This window comes from Hyperolius riggenbachi, chromosome 12 (assembly GCF_040937935.1).
Source record: "Hyperolius riggenbachi isolate aHypRig1 chromosome 12, aHypRig1.pri, whole genome shotgun sequence".
Lineage (NCBI taxonomy): Eukaryota > Metazoa > Chordata > Amphibia > Anura > Hyperoliidae > Hyperolius > Hyperolius riggenbachi.
Genome location: NC_090657.1, coordinates 91,713,044 through 91,728,425, shown reverse-complemented (window position 1 = coordinate 91,728,425; position 15,382 = coordinate 91,713,044). Strand labels below are relative to the sequence as shown.

The following is a 15,382-nucleotide window of genomic DNA, read 5'->3' as shown; positions in this document are numbered from 1 at the left end:
GGTGACAGGCGCCGGCGGAGGATCGCGTCACGGATGACGCGATCGCTCCGCCCATGCCCTTAAATGGACCGCCGCCTCTGTGGGTGAGCCGGTCCTTAAGGGCTCCACTTCCCGGCCGCCTCTGTGCGTTAGACGGTCGGGAAGTGGTTAAAGAGGTTTTTAAAGTAAAAACCTCATTTTTAGGAGACTTCAGAGTCTTTTTAAAAGGCATTTTATTTATAAGGAAAAATAAATCACCTACGAGAAAACTTAGGAGAAAAAGTGAATTGGATCGGGCCATATGATTGTGAACATTTTTCACTACCTCATCTCATCAATCTTGATTGAGTAAAACCTTGTACACATCTACAAGGACCGTCAGGACTTGATCCTCCGGGTGACAGTTTGGGGCTAAGTGCTGTACTTAATGTTGTTAGTCTGCAAATTGATGTGTTCAGTTGCTATGGAGGGTTGCAGAAGGACTACAACACGCACAGGATGGACTGACACAGGGGTAAGGAGGAGAACAATGTCCTCGACCTGTGCTAAGAAGAGATGATCTGGCAGTCTGGATCCCCAGCTGAGGGCTTCGTACACATACTAGATTCTTGGCTTAGGTGGGCCTGACTGGCCTTCTCAGCTTAGCACCATCTAGCTTGTGTACAAAACCTTAAACAGAGAAATCTTTGCATCCTTGTCCATTTCATTTAATCTAGAAGACTTTATCTACACAATAGTAGAGAGGTTTTATATGGGAACAGCAGCCAAGATGAGGAAGAGTATCTTTTTGTTTTGCTGTAATCATATTATTATTATTATGTGTAAAATAGTAACTTAAAAATACTCACGCCAGTCAAATGTAATAACCTAATCTAACCTAACGTAAAAATAAAAAATATGTTTTTACCATTGAATAGCTTCCAGAGGAAGACATCTGTTGGCTCATCTGAATTTTTTATGAACTTCTCTGTAATATAGAACAAATGCAGAGACTCCAAGGCATCCTGCATCCGGACTGTGTCGTGGATAAAGAGGGCATCATTGTATTTACGCAGGTGCAGAGCACATGTCCTTTTCCTTCTATCTTTCTGCATTGCTCCTGAAGTACAAGTACAATTCAAAATGAATACATTTGAGAAACATTTTAACAGCATTTAAAGAGAGACTGAAGTCTCTCAAAATACTGTTTTTTTTATTTTAGAAATCTCTTTAATACCAATGCCCTAACTGAAACACCGCATCCCTGCGGCTGCACACTAACTAAATCACCCCAAACTCCCCGGGGCACATTGCGGGGAGCGCTTCCGTGAAGAGGCTGTAACTCTGTCTCTACACGCATCCATCAGCACGGATCGCCGCCTTCGCCCGCCCCTCTCAGTCTTCTTTCACTGAAAGGCGGAGATACGCGCAGATTGACGCACATGGAGGCAGAGCTACAGCCCAAAGGTCTGCCTCCTCCAGCAGCAAAATCCACAACCAAGAAAGTCGTGGATTTTTGCTGGGGAGTTTGGGGTGATTTAGTTAGTGTTCATCCGCAGGTGATGCGGCGTTTCAGTTAGGGCATTAATGTTAAAGAGATTTAAAAAATAAATCTGTATTTTTAGAAACTTCAGAGTCTCTTTAATAAAAATCTTGCTGTAGTGAGCCAAAAACTGACTATTTAGAGAAATTGGTAACCATTTATAGCCAATAAAATCTCTACTGAACATATAAATACCACAAAAAAAAATACAAGAGGCAAAATAAAAGCGTTATTACAGACAATGATGCATCCAAAGTAGCAAACAGTTAATTTGACACCCCACCATGAGTACTACAATCAGGGATGATTTACCATAAGGCACTGTAGGCACTTGCCTACTGGCGCCTAATGATGGGAAGGTGGCTCACGCCCCTCCTCTAGTGCCTCCATCCCTTCTTCCCTATGCAGAGTCCTGAGCAGAGAGTAAATGAGAGGTTACTCACCCTGCTCTTGGCATTCCACTGACGAGGTCTCCCTTCAGTCAGGGCACCACTAGCTATTTAATACTGAGGGTACCTCTGGCTACCTAATGCTAAGAAACACTTATAGCTATGACAGGCAATGGAGAAGTGACAGCAGGGACAGCCAGCACACTTGTGGAGGGCGAAGTCTAGGCTGCCAGGACATCTGTACCTATAGGCTCCTATGATGTAAATCCGAGTCTGACTACAATACTAGGTCAGCTTCCAGATCATAGTAGAATTATATTACTGTCAGTAATTGTATTAATTAAATTTAAATAGTTAAACTCCTGTCAGTTGTTTTTTCACTTGCCTCCCTGCCCATACAATTCTATACTGCCCCCATTCCATCCTCAGTCACTTCTCCCCTGTCCCTACCCGATCCCAGTTACAATGACTTGCTAGAGATGGTCAGTGAGATGCTTCCAATTCCAGGTGGCATGCACATTCTGTGCAAATCGTATGCAGCTGGGAACCAATCAAATATGCAGAATTTTGATTACTAAATTTTGAGCTGCATACAACTTGCTGAAATAATAAGCATTTGATTGACCATCTCCTTTCGTAACCCCAATCCAAACACACTTCTCATTTTTGGTGATCTTTTAAACTGAAACACCAAAACATACAAGAGAACCAATTTGTGAATAGGTGAGGGGGTCTGCAGTGATCGCTACACTTATTCACATCAGAGGGAGTGGATATCTGAGAGCCCCATCATTATTGAAGGTGCTTCAAGAGTCCATCATTAGTCCACCCCCACCACATTTACCATTGCACCCATCTTAACCACTTGAGGACCCACCCTTTACCCCCCCTTAAGGACCAGCGGCGTTTTAGCTGATCTGTGCTGGGTGGGCTCTGCAGCCCCCAGCACAGATCAGGGTGCAGGCAGAGCGACCAGATCGCCCCCCTTTTTTCCCCACTAGGGGGATGATGTGCTGGGGGGGGGTCTGATCGCTCCTGCCTGATGGGTGTTGCGGGGGGGGGGGCACCTCAAAGCCCCCCTCCGCGGCGAGATTCCCCCCCTCCCTCTCCTCCCTGTTCCCCCTGGTGATCTGGGCTGCACAGGACGCTATCCGTCCTGTGCAGCCAGTGACAGGCTGTCCCCTGTCACATGGCGGCAATCCCCGGCCGCTGATAGGCCGGGGATCGCCGATCTGCCTTATGGCGCTGCTGCGCAGCATCGCCGTACAATGTAAACAAAGCGGATTATTTCCGCTTGTGTTTACATTTAGCCTGCGAGCCGCGATCGGCGGCCCGCAGGCTATTCACGGAGCCCCCGCCGTGAATTGACAGGAAGCTCGCGCGAGCGGCTGCTTCCTGATTAATTAGCCTGCAGCCGGCGACGCAGAACTGCGTCGCTGGTCCTGCAGCTGCCACTTTGCCGACGCGCGGTATGAGTGCGCGGTCGGCAAGTGGTTAAGGTAAAGGGTTATGGGGAACTGTGTGTGTGTGTGTGGTGTGTGTGGGTGTGTGGTGTTTGTGTGGTCTGTGTGTGTGTGTGTGTGTGTGGTGTGTGTGGTGTGTGTGGTGTGTGTGTGGTGTGTGTGTGGTGGGTGTGTGGTGTTTGTGTGGTGTGTGTGTGTGTGGTGTGTGTGTGTGTGTGGTGTGTGTGTGTGTGTGGTGTGTGTGGTGTGTGTGGTGTGTGTGTGTGTGTGTGTGTGTGTGTGTGTGTGTGTGTGTGTGTGTGTGTGTGTGTGTGTGTGTGTGTGTGTGTGTGTGTGTGTGTGTGGCTTCACCAGTCCCCACTCCATGGAAGGAACCTCTTAATGTGGAAAATGATGTTGCGTGGTCTGGTACAGGAAAGGGAATCTGGGCGCTTCATGACCTTCCTTGACAGATCAACCAGGTTGCATGCCTCCTCCTCACGTCATTTCCCTTGTGGACCTCCCTTCCTACCCTATACAGCTCCCTGGTCTCTAGTGGTCATCCCTCCCCTATACAGGTAGTGTTTATCGTTCCTCTCCCTCCCCAGTTCCCTGGTGTCTAGTGGCCAAAACAGCCCCGCCCCCCAGTTTCAAGATGTCTAGTGCTTTCCCCTTTCTCCACTTCCCTGGTGATCTAGGGCTTTACCTTCAGTATAGCTTCCTTGGTGGTCTTTAGTGGCCCAAACATAATGCAAAGTGGAAAAGCTACTTTCTCTGCTGACCAGTGTTGCTCAGTGGCAAATTCAGACAAGCCCCATCAGTGCTTATTTTAATTTTCCAACAGGCCTTATTTACATTTTTCATTCATTCACTATGAATCAATGAAACGCCCAAGCAAAAAAAATCTAAAAATGGTAATGTGGAGGCTCCCTCTTGGCTAGGAGTGGGGAAGTGATGGAAATGGGTGGTGTGGTGACATCTTTGACGCCACTACTTAGTGAGGCTTTAGTAAATCAGGCTCACATTGTGCTGAAGTGCTAATGGCAATTTGTACAGAAGTTGGAACACTTACCATCTTCCTCCATTTTAACAACTTTCTGCTCATACATCTGAGTGCCAAAGTCCATTTCCACAAAGTCAAAGTCGCCAAGATATTCATGGATGATTTTCATGGAAGACTTTAATTTATCTCCGAATGGATCCTGGAGAAGAGGAAATATTGCGTAGAGCTTGTTACAAAAATTTGTATTAGGAGGCAACTATGTACCCACCTCCGCTGTATCAATTGCTGACATCTACAAACTCACTCAAAAAAAAAAAAAAAACAACTAAAATCATTGCAGCTGGTCAGGATCTATTACAAATGGTCCATGCCAGATGTTCATGTGTGGAATGGAAACTGCATAACTGCTGTTCCACAATTTTTTGGCAATACTCACCATGGTCTGTTATGACAACTGTTATGACCCAGGCAAGGGTTTCAAACTATCATCTATTTGCATATAATTTGAATTAATCCAGTCTAAATTTCTTGGATCACATAGGTTCTCGACTGTTCTTCAGGCCTTTAGGAAGTATGCCTTGTGTGTATGTATGGAGTATGTAAGTACTCCTTGTGCTTGTGAGGCTTTCCTCTGGTTCATCAGTTTGTCCTCCCCATACAAAAAAAAACACATTTCAATGTTAGGTTAATTGGCATCTGGCCTACTTGCAATTAATGTGTGTATGTGGTAGGGACATTAGAAGGTTAGTGGTGTCAGTGGACAGACTGACTCTCAACCAGAGAAATCTTGTGAATGCGACTTAAATAATGGCCAATCAATGTGAAGAAGGGAATATTGGAGAACTGGAAAGAGTTCAAGACACTCCTAGGCTTGGGGACATAACTATAATGCAGCAGAAAACTTGCTTTATATGCCACCATACTATGCCTAGCTTTGTATAGCTGCTACCATCTAAAAAGTGGTGGTGGTGCTATTCAGCTTTATAAATGAACTGCTTCTTGTCATATATTACCTGACAAAAACAGACACCGACCCCAACCACACTACCTGATTTTATCTGACACACAAGAGGAGACTACACAGATTGGTACACGTCAATAGCGTTCAAAATGTTTTGGATTAAAAGTTTATACTGAAGTATTTAGACATACAAAGTTAGAAAATGCTCATAACACAATAATACATAACATATACTCATAGTCATCCTTCTGCATGTATTGGACCTAAAGCACCCCCAGATGGAATTTAGCTCAACTACAAAAACAAGTTCCTCTTGGGAGCTAGGAAGAATGCACAAAATAATACATAACAAATGATAAAGACTATGGCTGAGTATTCGAGTAATACTGGGTTGAGCATCTAGAGGAGTACATATCCGATGTCATTTCGGGTAAGCACCTATAGGAATAGCCATACATACATAGTTGGTAGGAGTAGGCAAAAAATGTGTAGCGGTCGACAAAATGAAGAAGTAAAAAGAGAAATATGAAAAGAGTAGTGAAGGAAAGGGAAAGCCAAAAGAGAGAGAGGGAAGTAAAAGAAAGACTGAAGGAAGAGGGGAAAAAGGAACAGGAGAGAACGAAATAAGAAGTGATGGACTGTCAACCGCCTAAACCCAAAGTGTAGTTTAAGTTACTACAATACAGGATACAGGATAGCCTTCCCCGTCAAAGGATTTCAAGCGTTCAAAAGTTTTAATTGAATGCTTTTCCTAATCCAAAAAAAAAGGCTTCCTCTTTGTGGAAACTTCAATTATTTGGTTATATATGTACTACAGCTTAATAGAATATAGAGGCACACCATAAGAAGCAGTAAATGGAAGATTGCTAATTACCACAGTTCTTTCTGGCACCAAGTCATATTGCTTCCGCGGTTGCTGAGCTTCATTCTTCAGATCCTTACTACTGATTTTAGCCGACATGATCTTCCAAGTGTCAAGATTTGCACATAACTGAAGAATATAAAAGTACGCTACAACATTAAAGAAAATAATGTAGCAACATGGCAACAGCATACACACACTTTTCATGACAATCCTGACTTCTACATTTTCATGGATATCCACAGACATCAATGTGTTACATCACTAGGGAAACGAAGTGAGGTTCAAACTGATCAAAAAGGGACTTGAAGCAAAGCCTAGCAAAATGCTAATCACAATGTAAATATCTTCAGTGCATGCGAAACTGACTGTTGATTCCACTGAAACATCTGTTCTGCTTCCAACTGTCATTTTTACAGTACTGACTTTTCACATGAAACAAGAAAGGTGACTAATTGCCATAAGTAAAAAGCACAGATACTTTCCAAGACTAGGAAACACCATGACAATTACAAGTATTGTAAGAAGTCTTTGGTTCCAGTTGTATCTTGGCCACACTGCCTCTGAAGACGCTAATACAGCAAAACGGACATTAGGCGGGCCGCCACTCCCACACCACCCCACAGCCATTCTTAAAGCGGACCCAAACCAAACATTTTTTTAATTCAAAATATTTAGTTGCACCACTCTGACACATACAAATATAAATAAACACTCCTTCAAGCCTATGATCATTTCAGTGCATGCTTTTCACCCTTCTCTTTTCATAACTAGGGTTATACTGGGTGCAGCCATTAGCAATTCCTCCTTTGTTGGACACTATCTACTCCACCAGTTTGCCGGATTATTTGCCGTTAATATGAAAGGAAGGGAGGGGTTTCTCCAATAAATGTAAAATATTTTATTATTGTCATCATGCAGCTGAAAAAAGGCTGCTATTTATTATTATAATTTAGAAAATAGATTTTATTTCTGAAATCTTGTATTTTTAGTTTGGGTCCGCTTTAACGGAATGGGTGTGTGCGTATGATGTGTCATGCTGGTAGTCACTTGTGATAGCCATTGATGTTTTATATACGTGTAAGCCAGCACAAGGAAGCTTTTTTTCCAGGGGAAACGGAGTGCCGTTGTACTTATCTTTTGCATCAAAGCCAAGTAACTACCTAGCTTAGAGAAAGTCAGATCAGGATTTTTATTGTAAGTCCAATAAAAAATAAATAAAAAAAAAAGCCTCCAAGGAACTTGCTGCAAAATGCTTCTTAAAATGGAATATATTTATATGCCAGAATTAAAATACATGAACTATTGACCTTTTTCTGTGTCTACCCTGCCTTCAGGAGTTGTATTCTGCCTGGAAAACTTTTATGGCTGTAATTTGCTTATCAATGAGGTTTACTATATTTCCGACTTGCATGCCTGAAAATTAACCATTTCAGGAACCAAAAGAACAAAAAGAAAACCAGTCTAGTTATTGATGTTTTGCACTGCACACACACGTTTTTCTCAACATGTCACGTCACTTTGGGCACACTTTAAAGGGATACTGTAGGGCAGTGTTTCTCAACATTTTATTGGTATGTACCCCTTTTAAAACCCAGTAATCACCAAGTACCCCCTAGCATAATAAAAATTATCACAAGTACCCCTTGACAAATATATATTTGATTGTAGTACATTATAATTGGTTCTAAACAATTTCCAAGCATTTACTATTGCTTTTAACTAGCTAGAATGTTAACTTGGTGTTGTTTAAATAAGATTTATCATTTTCTAAATCTCTAAATTTGTTATTCTTGGTTAAGTATATCAAGCCCGAGTACCCCCTGGAACCATCAGAAGTACCCCCTGGGGTACGCGTACCACACGTTGAGAACCTAGGCTGTAGGGGGTCGGGGGAAAATGAGCTGAACTTACCCGGGGCTTCTAATGGTCCCCCGCAGACATCTTGTGCCCACGCAGCCACTCACCGATGCTCCGGTCCCCCGCAGACATCCTGCGCAGTGTACTGCGCAGACACAGACCATACTGGGCCTGCGCTGTGCGCTCTTGATGACATCAGCGGGAGCGAGGACATGGCAACGCAGGCGCAGTGGTTTTCAGACTTTAAAGTCAGAAATTCCAGAAGTGAACCGGAGGCGGGGCCGGAGCATCGGTGAGTGGCTGCGCCAACACAGGATGTCTGAGGGGGACCGTTAGAAGCCCCGGGTAAGTTCAACTCATTTTCCCCGAACCCCCCTACAGTATCCCTTTAAGCAGAGCTCCAGCCAAGATACACTACACATTTTTTTTTATCATTACTAGAGTTCCACCAATTATGTTTAATTATGTGTAAGGGGTCTCCCTTGAATTGTGAAGAGACAGTGAGGTCAGTTCAGCCCTTGCATAAATTGGTACTGCAGTTTATATGCACATACTGTGCCTTTAATTTGCTGATGGGATTCTGCAGACTACATATATATATATATATATATATATATATATATATATATATATATATATATATATATATATAAGGCAGGTTCTGCTTTAAAGTCAGTTTTTACCTATTCAGTGTTAGTTGTATGCTTGTGGGAGGAGGTTGTGTGGGCAATCTCCATAGGGGTGGGAGCAGTTGTGGATGGTCCTACCAGGTGGTGAGAGCAGATTTTGGGGGCTGTCTGCACTGCTCCCGACTCCCTCGAGGTGTAGCTTGCAGAGCGTGGTCATGGGCGGTGTGAGCTCCCGGACCCTGCCTATATTGCACACCTCTGTGTTTGTATGGATGTGAGGACAGGCCAGGAGATAGGCCTGTTGTCAGATTTTCATCTGAATTTGGGGACCTGTTTGGGTTCAAGAAAGTGAGAGCGGAGAGCACTACTGACCATCTGTGTGTTAAGGGCTGGTGCACACCAAGAGGGCTTGTGAGTGCTTCTCAGATTGCCAGCACTTTGAAAAGCACTTGGCTACTGAAACCCTATGAGGGTGTTCCCACAGTGTTGTGATTTTTCTAAAATCGCAAACGCGCTGCATGCAGCATTTTTTGGAGCGACTCAGTGTGAATGAATGAGCAAAAATTCTCATTCAGAAATTGCTCTGAAAATCACTTCACAAAATCACTATCCCAAATTGCTAAGCACCAGCCCTCAGAAGGACAGATCTGAACCCATTAGAGTTTTCCATGAAGTTGACATGTTTAGCTGTGTTTTCTTAATGTATATGTTACCCTTCATCCTACCTGTAAAATGTGCTCTACAGCACTATCGAAGTTTGTAGCTCCGCCAGTTCCAGGAGAGGCAGTGAGTCCCAGGATCTGTGGGAGTTTCCTCTCGTTCCTTATTTTTTTATCCAGATAGATCTGCATGATCTTGTTATACATGCTGTCTTTCTGAGTGTGGTGGCATTCATCTATGATTAACATGGTGAAATCTGGAGGGAAACATAATGATCAGATCTACAAAATGCTTCACATTCTTTACATTAAAATAAAATGCCCTGAGCACAATTCTTTATTTATTTATTGGGTTTTAACATTTTTTTAATTAGTAATTTATCAGATATTAGAAATATTTTTATTTTATTTTTTAGCTCCGCCTGCCAGTATGACTGGTAAACTTTTGAGAGCAGCAAAGAGTCTATTGTGTATACCAGTTTCTGTAATCAGTACTGTGAGATGATTATGCTTTTTATGTACATATAAACAATATAATTAAGCTGACAAAAAATGTACTTGCATAATTATGGTCAAAATGAACATGTTGCGTTTTTCTCAGTAAAACTGAAACTTCCTCATAATTGTTTCCGTTTCCTGGCTGAACATGTAAATCATTAAAATGTCTTGATTAGGATAATAAAACAGCGCTGTATGTTAATGATAAATGGTGCAGAAAGCCCACTTCCACAGTGTGACACAAATTATGCTTCTTGTGAACCAGAATGTGCACCTCACCATCCTCAAATGAGTCGTAGGATACCTCAGAAAGGGAAAAAGCACAGGGAATACAGAAGCTTACTAAGTGCACTAGTATATGGACCACTGCAGATGCACTACAGAGAATTATACTTATGTAAGGGTTGCTAAACTATAGATATTGCATACGCGGAAACCCCAATGTACTCTAGGGTCGCTGTTTTTGCAGTTGTGATTGATTGCTCTCTAAACTGTGGGGGAGGGGGCTGCGGTACTAATAGTAGAGACTATATAGAGGTGCCTTTTTTAATTTTACAGTTCAACGATTTTATTGACACTTTCACAACAAATTCACAAGGCTAAAAGAATGGCATCATACCACAAGACATACAAAAAGTACATATTATATGCAAATATACAATCATACACAAACATACACTACCATGCTAAAGATAATAAACAGAACAGTAGTAGTAAAAAAAATGTCTCCTGTTTGTTCATTTAGACCCTTATATCACTGTAGGGGTTTTGAAGCATAATATTTAAACAAAGTAATTACCATAAAAAAATTAGTATAGGAAGCACTGGCATTATTTAGTAGTATATAGTACTAGTAAACACATCTATTAATAAAAGAATGTTAACTCTTTGGAAAAAAAACTTTTTTTTAGTGTTTACCACCCTATTTCAGGTTGCAATAAGAAACTTCTCACGGAAATTCTTCTAAAACTCTCATAAAAACATCATTAGCACAATAAAACTACTGTGAAGATCAAAAAGATAATTGAAATAAAAAAAAATAATAGATAATAAAATATGTTGAGACTAACATAAATATGTGTAAGTACTATGTGATTGAAGAATAGGGTAAATAAAACTAATAAATCTCAATGACTGGCTGACCATCCGCAAGCATGAGTGCTGAGTGCTGCAATCTGTGTGTGACACACTTAAAGAGGAACTCCAGCCTAAACAAACATTAGTTATGTTAATTAAAATAGATAGGTAATATAATCTCTTACCCACACTGTTTTAAAAGAACAGGCAAATGTTTGATTTCATGGTGGCAGCCATCTTTTTGGTTGAAAGGAGGGGAGCATGAGACACAACTCCAACTGTCCTGTGTCCTGAGCACCTCTCCCAGTTGCTATGCAACGTGAATAACAACATAGGAAATCCCATCATGCTCTGCACAGCATCAGGGAAAAATGCCCGGGCTTTTTTTCTTTGATAGGTGGAGCTTAGCTAAAAATGCAGCTAAAAATGATGTTTTGGTAAGAAAAACAAAGTTCTGATGCTGTGAAACTGTTAAAGAAACACCAAGCCTTTTCAATTCTGCTGAGTAGATTTTTAGTCCGGAGGTTCACTTTAAATATCCTAAATGTATGCATTTTTTGCGCACGTGTATTACTTTTTGGTTTCAAAATGTAGTGTGAATCCATTTTCACATATGCATGAGCCTATGGATAGCATTCATGTAAAACTGAGCATGTGTCATCCATCAATGGAAAACCACTAAATGCATAACAGTTGGATTAATTCTCGTACCTCTGAGGTAAAAGGAGCTATTTCTAGTGGGGAAAAATGGAATTACATGGCTAATGAATTAGAACTCAGATCTGAAGGTAAAATCAGTAAAGAAATGCCAGTAAAACCATAACGCTAGAAAGAAATGATAAGTGGTGCAAACGGTTTTCCACAATATGACCCTTTCATTAACAGTCAACAACACTACAATCATAATAATAGCAATAATAGTAAAGAATACAAAAACATGAACTGCAAAAAAATAAATAAATAAACAGACAACATAAAACATAACAAGAACTAAAAAATACTTATAAAACACAAAAGGCCTTTATTTAATTAACTTATTCTAGTTTTCACCTGATCTAGGTTATATTTTTACACTTTAGCAATAACATGTCATTTATGCCACCACCAAGCAAGACACCAGCAAGGAAGAAAATAGTCAGAATAATTTTGATAGTACTTTTTCTAGTACTTTTTAGTACTTTTTCAATTGCAGATTGCTGAAAAGTAATTTTAAAAAGAAGATGAAAATTGATCTCCTAGGAGAAAACTTAGGAGATCTGAATTAAATGAAGGACCAAAGTATGCCTTAATCATCTATAGTCATAAAATTCATAATCTAATAAAAGTAATCAAACTCCTAACAAGATACTTTTAAATGGTATAAAAATGCTCAGAAATAGTTTCAGTAATAACAAATAACCATAGTAAGCTGTTAAAAATGTTGAGAAAGCACGAGCCATCATAAAAAAGGCTGAGGGAGATTTAGGGAATCTTCCATGAATTAGCTACAAGGTTGCATTTCCTGAAATCTTGTTGAGCCCTTCTGGATGTAGTGTTCTTAGTCTAGAAATCCAGAAGGACTCCCTGTTTCTAAGTCTCTTCAAACGATCTGGACCTTCTGCAATCACTTCAATTGGACAGAAGAGCATTTGAGAGGAGTCTGAGTTATGAACCTCTTTAAAGTGTTTGGATATGCCATATAACTCAAAACCATTAGTAATATTACGTCGATGTTGTCCAAGTCGTGTTCTAATTTCTTGAATGGTGCAGCCTACGTATTGGAAGCCACAGGGACATTGAATTGTATAGATGACAAATGTTGTAGAGCAGGTAATGGAATCCGTAATTTTGAAAATTTCTTTTGTCGTCGTTGAAGAGAATTCCAGTATATTTTCGGTCATATAACTGCAACCTTTGCAGCGTTTGTGATTACATTTGAAAATCCCTATGGTTAGTGCATCAGATCTGGTATTGTGGCTTTGCAGAGAGGGTCGTTTGCTTGGAGCCACACAGTTATTTGTTTTAGCTCTCCTGTACACACATTGCACATCAGTAACTGCCTCTTTCTGGAAGGGATCGGCAGCAGAGATGGGCGCCTCCACACACTTTACACTTGTATGTATATCCTCAAAGGAGTTTTTTTTCTTGTTTAGCTGTAGTTGGAATGAAGAATCCTGTCCTGCAAAATTATCCCACTTTTTTCATCAACATACACTAATGTCTTATCATCCTTACTACAGATAGTCAAGTAGACGCTTATGATTTCGGCATGCAAGCAAATTACCATATTTGCTGCCGTATAAGATGCACGGCAAAGGCAGAGAATCCGCGACATACAAACCTCTGACCCGCTTGCACGTTGGGGATTCCCTGCCTGTGTGTGCACTTTGCCGCTCCCATCCCTGCGTGCCTCTCTCCCTCCCTCTTGTGTCTGCTGGCTCCCCGGGTGTAGCATGCATAGCAGCTTCTTAGCTATCCATGCGCAAGCGAGGATTGCAGACATCCATCTCCTCTCCACTTCTCGCTCTAGTGAGCGGCTTGAACTGATCATGTCATCAGTTCAAGCCGCTCACTAGAGAGAGAAGGGCAGAGGAGATGGATGTCTGCAATCCCCATGGGCACATAAGAAGCTTATGGTTTTGTAGAGTGGATCTTTGCATAAATTGTCTACATTTCACGATTGCAATCGAGAAGTATTTGTACCATTCAATAATAAAGATTGATGCTTTTCCTACTAAAACCCCTATAGTCTCGGGACTGTTTTGTATATACTAATTGCATAGTGTGTTGGGGTGGAACTATACTAGTTTATTTTATTCTCAGATATATTAAGTTTAAACTTTGTTGCCTCAGGTGAATGGCAATAGTACTTATGTGCCATGCAAGAGTTTAATGGCCTGTAATTAATTATCAGTGAGTTACGCTAAAGTCTGACTCGAGTGTCATGTACAGCCCTGAATTCTTAACAGCGGGAAAAAAATCATGGGCAGACCCAAAAATACACAATACACAATATAAGTAGCAATTTTATTCACAAAGAGTGGGTCTGACAAAATAAACTTTAGATAAAGTAATCAAGTAGTAACATGCCTCTTGATAATTCATCAAGTAGTCAAATGCCACTAAAATATTAAGTATTCACACACCTCCAGATAAAATAATTAAGTAGCCAGATGCCTTACAATGAACAAAATAAATAGCCAGATGCGCCAAAATAAAAATCCTTTAGTAACCAAATGGGCCCTGTATACATAAATTAGTAAGCCATGTTCCCCAGAAAACAGAATTAAGTAGCCACGTGCCCATATATATCAGTATTAGGTAGTGAGCTATAGGTGTCCCAAGTATAGGTCATTATAGGTGTCCCCAGTATAGGTGTATAGGTAGTTATCTATAGGTGTCCCCAGTATAGGTAGCAAGTTATAGGTGTCCCCAGTATAGGTAGTCCCCAGTATAGGTTATCTATAGGTGTCCCCAGTATAGTTATAGGTGTTCCCAGTATAGGTAGTTAGCTAAAGGTGTCCCCAGTAGATAGCTATAGGTGTCCCCAGTATAGGTATAACGTAATGGAGAACAGAGGCGCCAAAAAGAATAAAAACAGATATTAAAAAGTTTAAAAAGACTGAGGCACCAGGTGTTAGCTGGACGATTTGCTGTTGTGTACTCCAACTATCTATTGCCTGATGAAGCGGGTTTAGGCCTACGAAACACGTTGCAAATACCCCCTGGAGTGTACCAATAAATTTACTTTATCGTAAAATACACAGCTTGTTGTGTCTGCTTGCAGGAGGTAAGTCCACCACTGCCTCCTAAGTATTTTTAAACTTTTTAATATCTGTTTTTATTCTTTTGGCGCCTCTGTTCTCCATTACGTTATACCTAATATCCACCCCTGGTGGAGGGGGATACCCCTTTTTCTTCATATCTACAGAGAGCGGCTTCTTAATCCTGAGTGAGGACAGGATAATCTCCTCACCTGCTTATACAGTGGTTGCCTGGAGGTAACCCTGCTTGTGAGTATATTTCTGTACTCGTTTCATGAAAACCCAGTTATCAATACTTACTACACTATACTGGGCTCTCGGTTCTCTCTCTCTTTACATATAATTACCTATAGGTTTCCCCAGTATAGGTAGTTAACTATAGGTGTCCCCAGTATAGGTAGTTAGCTATAGGTGTCTCCAGTATAGGTAGTTAGCTTTAGGTGTCCCCAGTAGTTAGCTATAGGTGTCCCAAGTATAGGTAGTTGGCTATCGGTGTCCTAGTATAGGTAGGTAGCTATAGTTGTCCCCAATAGCTTGGAAGGGGGAGCTTGCTGGCACACAGCAGTGGAGAGGGGGTCCAACTCCCCCCTCCCTCACCTGGGTCCCCCCTTCTTCTGCGTTCCCCCTCTAGTTTTTAGTGCAGTGATGGGCTGGTGGCAGCGGGCGGGGAATGACTCACCTCATCCTGGATCCAGACGCCGGTGTTCTGCCGCAGAGTCTCTGCATGTCACGTATCTTCTGCCTCCAATGCCGCTCAC

At 41.4% G+C, this 15,382-nt stretch overlaps 1 protein-coding gene across 1 annotated transcript in view; it reads right to left on the bottom strand.

The window, feature by feature from the left end:
• The window catches only part of DHX58 (DExH-box helicase 58), an 89,476-nt gene that overhangs the window by 41,133 nt on the left and 32,961 nt on the right, over positions 1-15,382 (bottom strand). Inside the window, exons 5-8 of the mRNA XM_068263056.1 lie at positions 9,373-9,563; positions 6,171-6,287; positions 4,405-4,534; positions 887-1,078 (exon numbers count right to left, since the gene is read on the bottom strand). Coding sequence (XP_068119157.1) covers positions 887-1,078; positions 4,405-4,534; positions 6,171-6,287; positions 9,373-9,563 — 630 coding nt within the window. The remainder of the gene's footprint in view (positions 1-886; positions 1,079-4,404; positions 4,535-6,170; positions 6,288-9,372; positions 9,564-15,382) is intronic.